General features: G+C 46.1%; 1 protein-coding gene across 1 annotated transcript; it reads left to right on the top strand.

Moving 5' to 3' along the window:
- Positions 1-4,852: 4,852 nt before the first annotated feature.
- LOC117042346 (zinc finger protein 572-like) lies at positions 4,853-7,683 on the top strand. The gene is made up of 4 exons (XM_033141897.1): positions 4,853-5,069; positions 5,366-5,451; positions 5,557-5,602; positions 6,782-7,683. Exons 1-4 carry the CDS (start codon positions 5,033-5,035, stop codon positions 7,681-7,683), a joined length of 1,071 nt encoding a protein of 356 aa, XP_032997788.1. The 5' UTR covers positions 4,853-5,032.
- The last annotated feature ends 9,388 nt before the right edge of the window (positions 7,684-17,071 follow it).

The following is a 17,071-nucleotide window of genomic DNA, read 5'->3' as shown; positions in this document are numbered from 1 at the left end:
TTGCTGCCCTGTGAGTACATTCCAGTCCCACCCCCCAACCTCTCCTCCACCCCACCTTGCCGTAGTGTGTGCCAATCGTGGCTACACCCCTTCCTCCTCCCTGTCGTCCTGCCAGTTCATGTGCACTCGCCCACTGTGAAGCTCGCTTTCGGTGACTTGGGGCCAATGCCTGATTCTCAACTTAACCAACCTCGCAGGGTTGTTGTGGGGATAAAATAGGGGAAGGGGAAGCAGATGTGCAGCCTCAAACTCCTTGGAGGGAAAGTGGGATTGAAATGTAAGATTTGGGAAAGGGGGATAGAAATAAGGCAGCTAGACTGGTGACGGGGAGCAGCTGCCGAGACCTCATAACACCGATCTTGAAAGACCTACATTAGCTCCCAATACATTTCCGAGCACAATTAATTCAAAGTGTTGGTGCTGACCTTTAAAGCCCTAAACAGAATCAGTCCAGTATACCTGAAGGAAGGTCTCCATCCCCATTGTTCTACCCGGACACTGAGGTCTAGCTTCAAGGGCCTTCTGGCAGTTCCCTCACGCGGAGAATCCCAAGTTACAGGGAACCAGGCAGAGGGCCTTCTCAGTAGTGGCACCCACCCTGTGGAACGCCCTCCCACCAGATGTCAAAGAGAACAACTACCAGACTTTTAGAAGACATCTGAAGGCAGCCCTGTTTAGGGAAGCTTTTAATGTTTGATGGATTACTGTATTTTAACTTTCTGTTGGAAGCCGCCCAGAGTGGCTGGGGAAACCCAGCCAGATGGGCGGGGTATAAATAATAAATTATCACCATTATCATCATCGTCATCGTCGTCATCATTATTACGAGAAACTGGCACGATATAAATTGAATAAAGGGGATGGGGATGGAAGAGGGAAACAAGCAAAATGTTTGCCCCTCCAGCACTCAGTGTCACCATTAAGCCTTCCCCAACCTGGCGCAGCCAGGTGTTCCGGAGTGCAACTCCCATCAGGGGCACAGGGAGCTGTAGTTCAAAAGATCTGGCTGGCGCCAGGTTGGGGAAAGATTGTCATAGTTAATGTTCCAGCTTCTTCCCTCCGGTCAGAAGGAGTTGCAGGTTGATTCAGGGGCTGGGTTTATCTTGTTGTAAGAATATTAAGGTCTTGTCTATATATTTAAAAATGTTCCCATTGCATGTTTGTCTGGAACACCCTTGCTGCGTAACTGCTGGGCCAAATCGCATCAAATTAGGACACAGTGTTCCATTACGATGGCAAAAGGATCTTGCATAATAAAAATTCAAAAAAACCACACCTAAACGCCAAAAAAAATTGTCGCCCCATTACACATCACCAGCAAAACATCGCCCTCTAGCGATGGCTAAACTGGTACTGCAGCTACAAAAGCTAAACATTGTCAGCTAGTATACAATAATAATTGTTCATAAGTGTACCAAGCAAACATGTACGGTGGTGCCCCGCTAGACGAAAATAATTCGTTCTACGAGTGTCTTCATAGAGCGAATTTTTCGTCTAGCAAAGCGGCAATGCAGCGCAGAGGTTTTCACGCCGAAAAAAAATTCTTTTCGTCTTGCGAGGCAGCCCCATTGACTTTTTCGTCTTGCGGGGCAGCCTTCCGCTAGCGAATGCCGTTCGTCTAGCGAGTTTTTCGTCTAGCGAGGCATTCGTCTAGCGGGACACCACTGTACATGAATGTATGGACCACATGTCTGAAGCAGCACCATTTTGACTCCCAGCTGAGCAAGCATTTTTCTGGAAGGAGAGAAGACAATAGGAAAAGCTTCCCAATTCTCTTTGGGACTTACACCTCCCTGTAAATACAGTCTGGCAAGTATCTGTTAAGCTGAGCACACTATCAATATGTGTAAGACATTCAGGAACTAAGTATTTACCATCTCAAAGGAATGGGGCTACCCAGGAAAGGCAATCAGATAAGGCATTATCATATAAACTGGCAGGCAGGAGAAAAACAACCTGTTGGAGACCGCCTTTTTCTGTGATGTAGGTATGATGTATCTGGGGAGGTGGTCTTGGGTTACACCCCTTCTGTGACATTTGTATCATGTTTCTGGGGGTGGTCTTGAATGGCAGCAGGGGCAATTTCAAATTTCTGTAAAAGGGCAGGCGCTCCTTTGTTCTAGGTCTTTCCCCTGTCTCTGGGGCAAACGCCCTGTTGCAACAGCCTTAATAAAGATCAAGCTTACTAGCTGCTTCGCTTCTCAATATTCTCTGGTTGGCCTCTGTTATTTACTCCTACCGATGGAGAACCTGCAAAGGACTCTAGGAGCGCTCTTGTGTACCCCATAAGGGAATAAGGGCAGATTTTTGTTTATTACAATCTCTGCTATGAAAAGCTTCCCCTGCTGGTTTTTCTTTCTCAGCTCAAGCTACTGTTAAAGGCACAAAAGAAGCCCCTGTTCCCACCATCACCACAGTCAGATGACTAACCTACTTCCTCAACAGAAGAGGTGATCCCAGTCAGGTAGGGGGTCATTTAAGCTCCTCCCCACCAGAGGGCAATGCATGGGGGTTGTGTTACCAGGCTAGAATGAATCTGTTTTCTCTGTCTGTGTTTTATTTTAGAGGCTGAACCTCCAGTTGATTATTCCTTCCTTACAACTGGATGCTAGTTTCATGGGATTGTGTGAGAAGGTGGAAGACTTTCCCAGAGCCTCCTGCAGTAGAGAGACCACCAGGTGAACACCCTGCTCAGGAATCCTCTGAACTTCTTGCTCCAGGTAAGAATCAATAGAACAAACATAGATAAAAGATTTGGTACCACGAGGGTGGGAGGGGAAAAACAACAAACACCTGCCGCTTCTTTCTTTCCATTTGCTCCAGATCCTTTATATGATGAGAAATTAATTCGCTCGCCCTGTTTCCAAAGCTTATGCTTGTTTGTGCAGGTCAGAAATAATGCACTCAGGGCTATAGGAAAGCTGTAAATCTGTGCCCCTCTATTTAGGAGATTTATAAACCACTTGATCAAAGAGCTCCCCAAGCACTATACAAATCAAACGGTTGGGAACCAGCACAGCTAAAATCCATAGACTAATTTAAAACCAAGTGGGCATAATAAAGCCATTGTCATTTAAAGCAAAAAATAAAATAAAATAAAAAAAAATTAAAAATGCAGAAGCCATAGCTTCATTACCCCCCCCCACCTTTTTGCTCCCCTCTCCTTGTTCTTTACTATTTAGCCTGAGGCAGAGTTCTGGAGAACCTGAAAACTTGACCATTATTTTGTGACATTTTGGTTGGCCTAAATACTGATTTTGAAGTGGGTGCCACAAGATTATTTGTCTCTCTTAATGCAAAGTAAAAGGCTGTGATCCTGTCACAATAGAGTAGCCATAGCAGTTATCTGCCTCCCAGACTTTGTCTCCCCTCCTTAGAGGCAATCCCCTTAAGGCAATAAGAAGCAAAGAGGACTAAACAGCCTTTCATACAGTGCATTATAAAGTTAATATCTTCAATTATCATGCAAATTGTGCAGCACAGGAGTTCAGCCATTTGCCCTTGTAAAGCTACGTATCTGTTGACATCTCCTTTTCATATGAGAACAATGGCCTTCAGGTGAAGGGCTGAGGTCAAGGCAGGAATAAAAAACTGACTTTTACACTCTCTCACACACACACTTTAAAATGTATTTATTAAGGTCATTTATATACCACTTCATCCTTCAAAGAATGGAAGATGGAAATATGTGTAGCAGTTAGGGTTTCTGGGGAACTGAGGAAAATTTATGATTGTGAATATTGTGTCACACACTGGGATTTCAGGAGGACTTCAAGACTCTCTGTAATCTCTATTTCACAGGTTGTGGCTAGGACTTTCCTGGGGACAACGATGGCTCTAGCTGGGCCTCTGAGAAGCCAGATTTTCCTTCCAGCCTCTCTATTCCCTGGAAAGTTTCCTCAGTCACGTCCCCCATCCAAGATGGAGGGCCAAGCTGGCACCCTTGCTGAGACTAAGGCGTTGTGTCTGGCCAGCCAGGAATCTCATCGGCAGATGTTCCGCCAGAGCATTGTCCCGCTTGGAGAAACTCCTCTGGAGACGCTTTCCCGCCTGAGCGATGCTGCTCATCGATGGCTGCGCCCTCGAGAACGCTCCAAGGAACAGATTGTGGATATGATCATCCTGGAACAATTCTTGTCTCTACTTCCAGAGGAGATGCAAGTTTGCCTGAGAGCTAGAGGGCCGGGCAGCAGCAGCAGCAGCAAAGAGATTGCTCGGGTGGTAGAAGCTGCCCTGCAGCAGCAAGAACCATCTGAAGTCGTCGCCAAGGTGAGGAATGCTGAAGGATTTGTGCAATGACTAATTCTGGTTATTCAAAATCTATAATATTGTCTACCCGTATTGGGCTAGGCCAGATATGAGGAACCTTTGATCCTCCAGATGTTGATGAACTACAACTCCCATCAGCCCCAACAAGCGTGACCAATAGCCAGGGATGATTGAGGTTGTAGTTCTGGAGCGTGGATTTTTTGTTAGGGGGGCAGAACCGATGTGATTAGTCAGTTAGTTATTTCTATTGTTTTACTTGATCTAGGGTGGGCAGTTTCCCAAACTTAGGTCTCCGGCTGTTTTTGGACTGCAACTCCCATTATCCCTAGGTAGCAAGACCAGTGGTCAGGGATGATGGGAACTGTAGTACAAATAAAACCAGCTGGAGACCCAGGTTTGGGAGACGCTGATATGGAGGGTCAAAGGTTGTCCACACCTAGGCTAGACAATGTGGGTCAGAAATTTTACTCTGGTTAAAGCTGGTGGAAAATGAAAATATTTTTTCCCTTCTGGCTGCTATAAACTCTCTGCAAAACCACAAGCTCCAGAAATGTGTTCCAACTACAACAACAAAAACCAACCTCTGGTTTTCAGGAATCTGAACTTTGATTCTTTATGGCACTATTCTGACTGTACAGCAAGCAAATCTTTAGGTGTGCACATTTTTCAGTTGCCAGTGAACTTTGAGGAGCCATCAGCGTCCCTTTCCGAAAGTGAGCAGGCTTCAGTGAACCCCAGGCAAAAGACCCTTTACTGGAAAGTCATGAAGGAGAGTGATGAGAGCGGGTCATCATCAATGGGTAAGAACTCTTGCCTTCCCTTTGTTGCTGCTTGCAAACAACTGAGCCAGTGAAGGAGGACTTGTTGATGCATGCTTTTTAGCAAAGTTGAGATGTGGATTACACATCATGCATGAAACAATTATTCTTTCTCTCTTTCACACATACCCGGTACTCATCAGCTGAGTAACCGCTCGCTTTGTCATGTCCCTTAATTGCTAACTGCTATGCAACCTAGATTGGCGTCTCCTGAGCCAAAAGGTAGAATTCAGTTGTCGGTGAAGCATTTCTTTTACAGATCACCATTGCTTTTTCAGTGCTTCAGCTGTCAGATAGCAACACATCGCAAACAAAAGCTGCCGGTTTTAAGAAGTCTGAAACGGGGATCCTAGCATCCATACAGGTGAGCAAACCTTGGGGGAAAGAGGGAAGGGATTTGGGATAGGAGATAAAACGAGGAATGCAAGGTGTGCTTGTCACTCACTCTCTTTCTCTTTGACCTTAACAGCCTGAATCCATACATCCAGTCTCAACTTGCACTGTTACCAATCCAGGTAAATTATTTTAGTTACTTAGCTAGTTATTGGATTTTTAATTCTCCCTTCTGCCCCGAGGAGTCCAGGGCAGCAAACGGATCCTCAATTTAAAAACAAAGCAATGACATTTTGCAAACAAAGCAAGTGGTGAGCTTTGCAGGTTGCTGTTAATGGATTTGAATATTGCATCTTTATATTGTTGGAACCCACCCTGGGATCTTACAGTGAAGGGTCAGGAAAATAATAAAAACAAAAGATACCACCTATGGCACTCTCTTTGATGCAGAGGAAATAAAGGGCTGTCCTGGCTGCTTCACAAATGATGGACAGAGGGAGCTTGGAGGGCCCTGAATCATTGGGGACTGGTCCATTAGAGTGGAAGAGGCACTGCCCCACCAATTACAGCCTGCCCTCCATCACACACACACACACACCATGTGTTTGCCTTTGGATTTACAAGGCCAGCAGGGCCTGCCAGCTTCCCCCGCCTAAGTGTGAGTTGCCCTTGTAGAACTTAGCATGGAGGAGAATGGGGAGACCACGCTGGAATGCGGGGTGGCTCCGCCTACTGATTGGGCTCCCTGCCTTCCAACCCACCAGCCACCTCTGGCTCAGCAGTAAGTATTATTTCCCCTGTGTTACGTAGGGCTACCTCTTGGTTTTAAAGACTCAGAGGCACCGTATTCTGCTCCTTTGCCGCTGACGCATGTCGTCTTCAATGCACTGCGAGGGGGACAGTGCAGCGGTCGGGCACACACTTGCTGGGCAGGAGGGCTGAGATTCAGTCCCCGGAATTTGCAGTTTTAAGGGAACAGGAAAGGATTCTGCTGGAGGACTTGGAGAGCCACAATGCTCAAAGGGCCAAGTCTTGCATCCTCTTTCCCTACACTGACCGAAGAGATGCCCATAAGAGGCACGCAGGACCTGATCGGAACAGCAATCTCCCCATTTGTGATTCCCGGCAACTGGCATTCAGAAGGTATATATCCTCCAACAGTGGAGGCAGAACCTCCACTGTATGTTGTGTGAATAAGTACTTTTTTCGGTCTGTCCTGAATCTCCCAGCTTTCAGCTTTGTTGGGTCATAGAATTATAGAGAGGGAAGGGACCCTGATGGTCATCTAACCAAACCCCCGGCGATGCAATAATGTCCAATGGGAGAATGCTATGATGATGTTGTTGTTGTTGTTGTTCCAGATATCATTACGGTGGAAATAAAGTCAGAAAGCCAGTTTTGGCAGGATGATCCTAAAGACGAAGGGAATGAGATTCCTTCTTGGCATATTAAGGAAGAAGTACATAATGTGAGCTGGTACTGGCCACAGCAAAGCGATCAGCAAGGAAGGCACCCATGGAAAGAAGAAGAAAACTCATTTCATTTTGGAAGCAATTTGGAAGAAAACCACAATCCGCAGATCCACTTACAAAACGAACAAGAAGTGGCTGGCTACACTTCTGCTTGGCCTGGGAAAACATACACAAGCACATCAGGGTATGTCACACCTGAGAAAAGGCACCCCAGAGGGAAATCGTCCTACATGTGGCCTGAATGTGAAAAATGTGCCCCCTTCAGCTCTGACTTTGTAGGCCACTCAGAGACCTTCACTGAACTGAATCCCTCTGAAAGCACCTTAAGCAATAGTTCAGTCCTCTTTAAACATGTTGCCTCTACCGCAAGAGAAAGCTGCTACGCTTGCAAGGACTGTGAGGAAAGTTTCGCTTGCAAATCAACCCTTGATCGGCATCGGATGAGTCACACAGCCAACAGGCCCCACAAATGCCATGAGTGTGGCAAGAGCTTCCAAGCCCGGTCAATTCTTGTGGTTCACCAGAGGATCCACACAGGGGAGAAGCCTCACCAGTGCCCCGATTGCGGCAAGAGCTTCAGAGTGAAATCGTCCCTGACCCTGCACCAGAGACTTCACACTGGAGAGAAGCCATTCCAGTGTCCCGATTGCGGGAAAAGATTTAATCAGCGCATGAAACTCGTCTATCATTATAGAACCCACACTGGCGAGCGGCCCTATCAGTGCTTTGACTGTGGCAAAGGCTTCATTACACGTTCAAGTCTTGTTCGACACGAGAGAGTCCACTCTTAGGGCAATTGCAAAAATGTCCTCTGTGTGGAAGAGCTTTCAAGTCTAGGCTCTCTTTGCATTTTGTGCCTTTTGGCAGATGTGTCTTTTTGCATTTGGTAAATTACTATGTGCTTTGGAAAAGCCTTGATTTGAATGCATCTGCCCACTTCTTCTTTTAATGGATCTTTTGTGTGTGCTACAAACCATGTAGGTATTGCATAATAAAAATAATAACAACAGTCACTTTTATTACGTACACCACGCCCATCTGACGGGCTTGCCCCAGCCACTCTGGGCAGCTTACAACACATATAAAAACATCAAAAAGCCAATGCAATTCTGGGCTGCATCAATAGGAGTATAGCGTCTAGATCAAGGGAGGTAACAGTACCACTATATTCTGCTCTGGTCAGACCTCACCTGGAATACTGTGTCCAGTTCTGGGCACCACAGTTCAAGAAGGATACTGACAAGCTGGAATGTGTCCAGAAGAGGGCAACCAAAATGGTCAAAGCCCTGGAAACGATGCCTTATGAGGAACGGCTTAGGGAGCTGGGTATGTTTAGCCTGGAGAAGAGAAGGTTAAGGGGTGATATGATAGCCATGTTCAAATATATAAAAGGATGTCATATAGAGGAGGGTGAAAGGTTGTTTTCTGCTGCTCCAGAGAAGCGGACACAGGGCAATGGAATCAAACTACAAGAAAGAAGATTCCACCTAAACATTAGGAAGAACTTCCTGACAGTGAGAGCTGTTCGACAGTGGAATTTGCTGCCAAGGAGTGTGGTGGAGTCTCCTTCTTTGGAGGACTTTAAGCAGAGGCTTGACAGCCATCTGTCAGGAATGCTTTGATGGTGTTTCCTGCTTGGCAGGGGGTTGGACTGGATGGCCCTTGTGGTCTCTTCCAACTCTATGATTCTATGATCAAACATTAAAAACTTCCCTATACAGGGCTGCCTTCAGGTGTCTTCCAAAAGTTGTGTAGTTCTTTATCTCCTTGACATCTGATGGGAAGGCATGGGGGGGGCACCAATACCGAGAAGGCCCTCTGCCTGGTTTCCTGTAACTTCTCACCTTTTGCAGTGAGGGAACTGCCAGAAGACCCTCGGAGGTGGACCTCAGTGTCGGAGCTGAACCATTGGGGGGTGGGGGTGGAGACGCTCCTTCAGGTATACTGGGACAAGGCCGTTTAGGGCTTAAGGTCAGCGCAGTATTTGGGAGACCACTTTTAACTCTCTTTTTGGAGGAGGGAATGATCTGGCTGCCGCAAGGAGAGCAGGCGAGGAAGAGGCGTCGCAGGCACGACCACCAGAGGGCTCTGGCTGCAGCTGAGGGAGGGGATCTCGCTCCCTGCCTTTCCCAAGCTCTCTATTCTTTCCCACCCAGGATATCAGGGGGCTGAGCTTCCTAGGTCACCCCAGCTGCTGCGGGTTCCCCCGTAGCCACCAGGCAGCCGCGGCTGCTCCTCCCGCCGAAGCGCGGCGTTCGGCCGGGTGGCCGACCGGAGGGAGAACTGCCGCTGGCCGGGCTCAGCCTCGCGGGGCAGCCGCGGGCGCCGCTCGCAGCCCTTAACCCTTCAGCAGCCGGAGACTCCAGGTAACCCAGAAGAGATCGGGAAAACGGAGCAGTTGTGTTCAAAGGGAGAGACGGAGGAGAGAAAGAGTCTTTTTTTCCCCTTTAAGCCTCCATTTTAAAGCCTCCCTTTCCAACCTTCAAAGCCCGAGGCGCGGCGATCGTGCTGGGTTTTTACGCAGCAAACACGAGGAGGCAGGGGGACCCCCCCCTCCAAGATCAATCTATGCATCTGATCAATAGGGAGAGCAGCGGAGGGGGGCACTTTAAAAACAGCTGGCATGTTTGCGTTTTCGAAAAACCCTCTTTTCCACAGCTCCCCCCCCCCCGACGATGCGTTTGCGGGGCGAAAAACCCACTTGCAAGAAGCACCGCTTTCCTTTGGGATGCTTGCTCTGGCGTGTGCTGCAAAACGACACAGCGCGTTTTGTGGGGTGTGGGATTCAGAAACCAAACCAAGCACCACCAGAAAAGGGGGGGAGAGAGAGAGAGTTTAGGGGAAACCCTGCCGTTATATCCTTCAGCGTTTTTAAATTTAAACATAGCCATCAAAGCGCAGCCCAAAACACATCCTTATTTGACAGCAGCATTTCCGCTAGGGATCACATCTGTTTTATTTCAGCACAGGGGTTTTTATGTTGTTCTTCTGACAGCCACGCGAGAAGTTTGCTTCTCTCCCCCCCCCCCCCGGACCTTTAACAACTTCACAGGTGTATTAGATGAGGAAGATTTTTGTTTTTAGTGTCACAAGAAGGCGAGACAGAAGATCCTATTTATATTACGGTATATTATGTTTGGCTGCCTGGCATTTAAACAAATCCCTGAATCCTGACAGGGGGAGAAAAGTGGAAAGGTAATAAGGGATGGTGACAGAAGCAGGTGAGCTTGTACCTGTTTGTGTCATGGAACTGAAGGGGTTCCATCCCCCCATGAGAAAAGTATGAGCATGCAGTATATCTATTTATTTCTACCGAGCCAAATTCAAGGTGATATATGGGTGCTGGAGCTCCTCGTGCACGGCCTTGGACTGGTTATGCACGAGGTACCAGTTGCGGGGAAAGCGGCCAGCGTTCCACGTGCTTTTGAGCACGGTCGCCGGCCAAGCCTCACAGTCTGAAGGATAATGAGTAAGCCAATTGAAGACTCTGATGGTGTGTGAGTTCCTAGTTGCCTTCTTAAAAGAAACGTTGCCTCGTGAAATAAAATATATACCCTGACTCTGAATAGGCGGTCCCAATTAAAGAAATTAAAAATTTTACTTTACTCCCCCCTTTAACCCCAAAGGAAGACAGACACCGGTTGTATCTTTAGTGGCTTCGGCAGAACCCGCGTAGGCTCGTCCCCTAAGCTAAGTTCTCCTAAGCTTAAAGACCCTGCGCGCCCGATCTTCCGCGAGGCTAACTAAATAAACTAAAACCGAAATATCTTCCGCGGGCCTAACCCTAGGCTAACCTAAAAGAACCTAACTAAAACTAAAACCGAATGATCTTCCGCGATCTAACTCTAACTAAAGAAAAACCCATCCAACCCGTCCAGCCCGCTCCTAGCCCCTTAAACTAAACTTGACTTCAACTAAAACCCAACTAAAAGAAATAAACGGACTTCTCCTACCCAAAACTGTACGTTACGTCTCGTGCCTAAGCGGGGTGCCTCTGCCTTTTATTAGGGAACAAACGTGACATCATCATTAGTACTTTAACCAATAAAATCACTGTTGCTGCCCTCCAAAAGGGCGGGAAGCAAGTTTAACGCTCATTAACAACTTTGAACATGACCGGATCTACAAAATAAAGGCGGATTAATCTTGTAAGTGAATCACACTATTCATTCATGCTTTCACTTTCACTTTTGCGCGCAATTATACCAAAAGTAGACCTCGAAAAACTTATAAAATAACCAAATAAATATGAATTCATGGCGGATCCGTGAAACGTATTCCGACATATCATCTTTCTTTTTTTGTTTTAAATTAAATTATTTTTGATTTAGTTATATAAAAAGAAAGGTTAGAAATATCATAAGCATTTATCTGACACAAACATTACCATTTGTTTAGATATAGAACTCGACATGAAAGGGCAGAGCATCAACAGTGCCAACAGTGTCCACATCAAAACTGTGATATAAACACTAGCAACACCATCAATATTCATCCCCTTCATCAGAAGAAATACTTGTACAATAATGTAGCAATAAAGTCATGAAAATAACAAACCACTAGCCGAACATAAAAAGTGATCGATCCGATACACTGTAAACCTTTTAGGCATATATATATATTTCAATATGTAGTGTAACACAACAAATCACCTCATAAACATGTATACTTTCGCGTGCAGCGTAAAACAACAAATTACTCCCCAAACACAAGAGAGGACCTGATACAGGTCCAAAATTAAAAATAACGAATAACGACTGCCCAAACATAAGAGAGGTCCCGATCCGGGACCCAAAATTAAAATATAACTAGAGCTGGGGCTATATAGCCTACCCAGACCCCTCCCCCATTTTTTTTAATTTTTATTTGGAGAACTGAGGAAAATGGATAAGGAAACATAAAAGGTGTGTGGCACTGAGGCTACAGAATCGAGGGAACTTTCAGGAAGACAGATTTTGGACTTACCACAGCGACCACAGGTAACGGGGAACTAGGGTCCGATTCCAAAAAGGGGATTTAAGGCACCTAAGTACAAGTGGTTTTTCGCCACAAGAGGGGATTTAAGCTACCTATATAAAGGTGTCCCAGCCAGGATGAGGATTTAAACCATCTACGCAAGGGTTTCCAGCGAAACGAGATGGGAATTAAACCAACTACATAAGGGTCTCCCATCAAATAGCAGGAAACAAGGTGAAGGGAAAAGCTGGGAACCTGGTTTACTGCCAAAGGTAGCATATAGAGGGGTATTCTTCAAAGAAAATAGGGGTACCAAGAGGGTAGGACGCCACCAGACTTGACATATATATCTTGAACAAATCCGAGAATGACCAATACTTGGACCAAAGGAAATCATTTCAAATAAAGTATATAAATGTTACCACATTTTGAACTACAACTTTTGCAAGCACAACGTGGAGATTCAAGATTATAAAATATATATGCATGAATATGTCTATGACTAGAACTGCACAAAGGCGATGCTTTGACCTTACATAAAACATTTCCATATCATCAAAATTGTGACGCTCCAAATGGAAACCATTTCAGAAAAGCTTTGCATATATAAACATCCATATTATTAATTACCAAGCTATATGGAAAACACATGTAATGTGCGAGGCGGATATTTCAAGAAGCATACAAAGGTAAATATGCAATTTTTACAAGTACAATATAAAGTACAAGACAGGTTTAGAACTGCAAAATGGTGTTGGAGAGGAGGATGAAGACGATGAATGAGTTGCCGGTCGTCTTCTTCTCCGATTACACACGACCACGTAGAAGAAATAGTCCTGGAACTCAGGAAAAGTTCATGGAGCTCAGGAAAGTACTGAAACATCGAGCTCTGAAGAAACAACGATACCTGTAGAAGAAAGGAGGTTAAGCAAGCAAATCAAGGTGATCTGCTAGTGAATGCAGGTATGAGAGTAACTGGAACAAATCTAGGCAGCCAGGAACCAAGGGGCTGCCCAGAAGCAAACAAAGGGCATGGGTTAAGGATAGTTGAAGAGTTGCTGCATTTGACACTGGAAACTAGTGCAGTCAAACAACGAGGTGGATATTCTCAACTTGGTTCCTTAGCTCTCCAAGGGCGCACACATCTGGCAGGCACCCAAACAGCCTTTTCTTCAAGGGCAACTGCAGCATATCCACGACCCCAAGTGATGAGTGGAACTGGTCCTCGCCATTCGATGTCAGGCAAGAGGCGATAAGAGACCAAAGGTCGAGGAAGCTGTTCCTCTTTCTTGAAGTGGAGATCCACTGGGGAATGAGGCTTGTTATGTGGAAAGAGAAGAAAATTTAAGGTGAACAACACCTTTGCAACTGCCAAAGGGATCTCCGAGGCTGGAAGGTGACGTCCTGCAGTCTGTTTGTGGAGCAGAGTTTTGAAAGTGAGGTGTGTCCTTTCAATGAGAGCTTGGCCTGTCGAATTAAACGGAATCCCATGAGATAGGGAAATGTTCCATTGCACACAAAAGTCACTAAAGGCCTGAGAAGCATAGGCCGGGCCATTATCTGTTTTAATGGCTTGAGGTTTTCCCATAACTGAAAAGGTTCTTATGCAGTGCTGTATGACGTGCCTCGTAGTTTCTCCCTTCAGTGCTGTAGCCCAAATGAAACCTGAAAAGGTGTCCACTGTGACATGCAACTTAGACATTGGAGCAAGGGCTGGGACATGTGTCACATCCATCTGCCACAGCTGATTCGCCTCCGTGCCTCGAGGATTTACAGCGTCAAATGGCAAGCAGATAGGAGACTTGGAGCACGAAGGGCAGCATGAAATAATGTCCCTTGCTTGTGACATTGGAATGTTGAAGGTCTTGTGTAGAACCTTTGCTGATTGGTGGAAAGTTTCATGGCTTGTCACAGGATTGTCGAACAAGGAGAAAGCTAGAGTCCTGAGGGCAGCGTCTGCTACTGCATTTCCTTCCACCAGGAATCCTGGAAGGTTAGAATGAGAGCGCAAATGTGCAGCAAAAAAGGGAAATGAACGTCTCTGTAATAGTTCTTGAAGCTGCGCGAACAAATCAAAGAGATTTTCATCCATGGATGGAGACAGATAAGCTACTGGAAGCGATGATAACAGTCTATATACATACTGAGAATCTACAACGAGGTTGAATGCTTCTGTAGTGAAAGTTTGAAAAGCGAGAATCACTGCTGCTAGTTCCGATCTTTGTGCTGAAAGTTGTTTCTCTGTAAACACAGTTTTCCATTGTCCATCCTCCCGCCAAGCAAGGACACCATAGGAAGAGGAGCCATCTGTGAACAGAGTTTTTGCAGTGGGAATGGGTTGAAGCACCAACATGGATGAAAGATGATAGTTTACTTGTTGCAACAAAGTGAACCTTTTGTCCTTAGGAGGATTATACAAGAATGAACCGACAAAATCTGCAGTAGCAATTTGGAAACTATCTGAAAACTGAATCAAAGTTAGTACTTGTTCTTGAGAGAAAGGAAGGTAGATGGAAAGCAGATCATTTCCACTCAGGCGAATTGCACGGCCTCTGCACTTAACAAGGAGATCAGCAACAGCGTCCATACTGGGGTATACATTCCTTTGAGGCGTGTGCGAAAGATGAATCCACTCCACGATTGCCACCTTTGAGGAAGTATCTGGAACGTATAAGGCTGCTGTCGGCAATCTTGGTGTAGTGAAGATAGCACATGAAAGAGCGCAGTTGGCTGTTGGCACACGATCTACAGCTATTTGGTGCAGTTTTGTGTTTACCCCTTGTAAAGCAAGACGCATCTCAGAAGTGCATGGAATAACATCTGAAGGAGATGTATGTCCCTTAAGAGCAGAAAACAATGGCGAGAGTTCAGATGTTGGAACTGCTAGAGACTTTCGAGCCCAGTTTATCTGTCCCAAGAGATGCTGCAATTGTGTCAAAGTAAAGGATTCTGGAATGACTATGCTCGGCATCTCTGGCAGGGCTGTATCTTGAAGCAGTCTGTGACCCAAGTAATGAAATGGAGCAGTGCGCTGTACCTTTTCTGGGGCAATACAAAGCCCAAAAGAGTTCAGGATGCGCGTAAGATGCTCAATATGATGCTCTGAGACCTTTTCTCCATGGATCAAGATGTCATCCATGTAATGACAAACTTCTAAGGCTGGATATTGTGCTCTGAAAGGCTGTAATGCTTTATCTACAAAGTTCTGGCAGAGAGTCGGCGAATTCACCATTCCTTGAGGGAGTACCTTCCAAGAGTATCTGGAAGCTGGTCTGGTGTTATTGAACACAGGTAAAGTGAAAGCGAACTTTTCTTGATCTGCAGGTGCCAGTGGGATGGTAAAGAAACAATCTTTAAGATCGATGATTGCAAGCTGATGGTTTCTAGGAATGAGGTTAGGGTTAGGAAGTCCACATTGAAGGGGACCCATTGGAACAATTCTTTCGTTGATCTTTCTCAGGTCTTGAAGCAAACGCCATTTTCCACTTTTCTTCTTGATGACGAAAATTGGAGTGTTCCAAGGGCTATTAGAGGGTTGCACACGATCCTGGTGTAGTAGCTCTTTGATTAGGGCCTCTGCTGCAGCGAGCTTTTCTGACGTCAGCGCCCATTGGTCGACCCATACAGGGGGTCCTTCCTTCCATGTGAGTGGAAGAGCATGTACTGGCGCTGATGCAAAGGCCCACATCAAAAATGTGTATGGACAACAGTTCTTGCTTTAGACAATAAGTCTCTACCCCAAAGGGTGATAGGCACATCCATAACAAGTGGACGGAGCTGCACCATGGAGCCTGAGTCTGACTGGAAGGTAATCGGATGCACGCTCTGGTGGGCGGGTTCGAAACCTCCGACTCCGAAGACTTCCTGGGTGACAGTCGTTGCCCACTGGTCAGGCCAATCTTTTCTGGCAATCACTGTAACATCTGCGCCTGTATCAAGAAGACCCTTGATTTTTCGTCCACCCATTTCTAAGACGAGATGAGGGCGTTCTTCTGTAATCTTGATTAGCGCCATTGCTGCCTGAGGAGGCAAAGAATCTACAGGAGCTGTAGGCGTAGAAGTAAGCAAATAGAGTCTGGCAATTTCCAAACCTTTTGTTAGGACACAAGGAACAGTTGAAAATCCTGGAATCAGCAACTGCGATGAATCTGTGATTCGAACTAGGCCTGCAGTCAATGTGACTGTGGCAGGGAGGCGATCCATCCTAGGCAGAATAAGGCAAATTGAGGTGTCTGGGAATGGACCACGAATGGATGTTGGCAATTGCTGAGCAAACCATGGATTTGAAAAGTAACAGTCCTCTGTTAAGAAGAGTGGTATACCTGGGACAGAAGATTCTTCTTGTTCCTCATTGGCAGTGTTTGAAGATATCTTTTTGGCTTCGGGTTTTTTGCACTGCTGAAGTTGGCAACTCTGAAGCTGCTTGGCGTTGAGTTGGCAAACTTGAGGTTCTTCCGTTGGTAAGAGTTGCTGATGCTGTTGAACCTGCTGGCATTCAGTCAGTTGTGCATCAGACTGGTAGGATGGAACTTCTTCTTTGACACGAGGCAGTAGAAGTTGTTGTTCTTGATAGTTGTTTGGTTGTGGCGGGCTGAGCTTAAAAGCTGAAGGTGACACAAAGGTGTGGACATTGTTAACTGGAGTGATGCTGAAGCTTCCACAAGAGGGAGCTGGCTCACTCACTTGCATTCTTTGGCCACATGGAAAGTGATCATCAGCTGGGTTGCAACTTGAACACTGCTGTTTCATCAAGGGCAAATGTCCTTCAATGACAGATTGACCTTGACTCGAAGGTGAATAAAGCTCAGGTGCTGCAAGGTTGACTTCAGTGGGATGTCTTCTCAACGCTGAAGGCAATTCTGCGATCAGAGACTTGACTGTGATTGCTTGCTGTGAAGCAGGATCAACATCAGCAGGAACTGAAGGGCGGTCAGCAGAAGGTGAACTGAATGCTGTGTTCTCTACTGGAACCCTTTGAATAGGTAAGGCAGATGATGAAACCTCTGGAACCTGGATGCTTGATGAGGTCACATCTTTTCTCTGGACATCTGGAGAGTAGATATCTCTTTGGATCACTCCTTTTTCCTGATGACCTGGATAAGGAGTAGCGTTGTTCACCTTTCTGGGACGATTGACCTTCATGATGTTCTTGAACTTGCACCCTATTGTTTTACCGGGGCCGGGGCGCGGCCCGCAGAACCGTTTCCCTGAACTGGAGATGAG

This window comes from Lacerta agilis, chromosome 2, assembly GCF_009819535.1.
Source record: "Lacerta agilis isolate rLacAgi1 chromosome 2, rLacAgi1.pri, whole genome shotgun sequence".
NCBI classification, from domain to species: Eukaryota; Metazoa; Chordata; class Lepidosauria; order Squamata; family Lacertidae; genus Lacerta; species Lacerta agilis.
The sequence above is the reverse complement of the archived record's forward strand: the minus strand, read 5'-3'. Positions and strand labels throughout refer to the sequence as shown.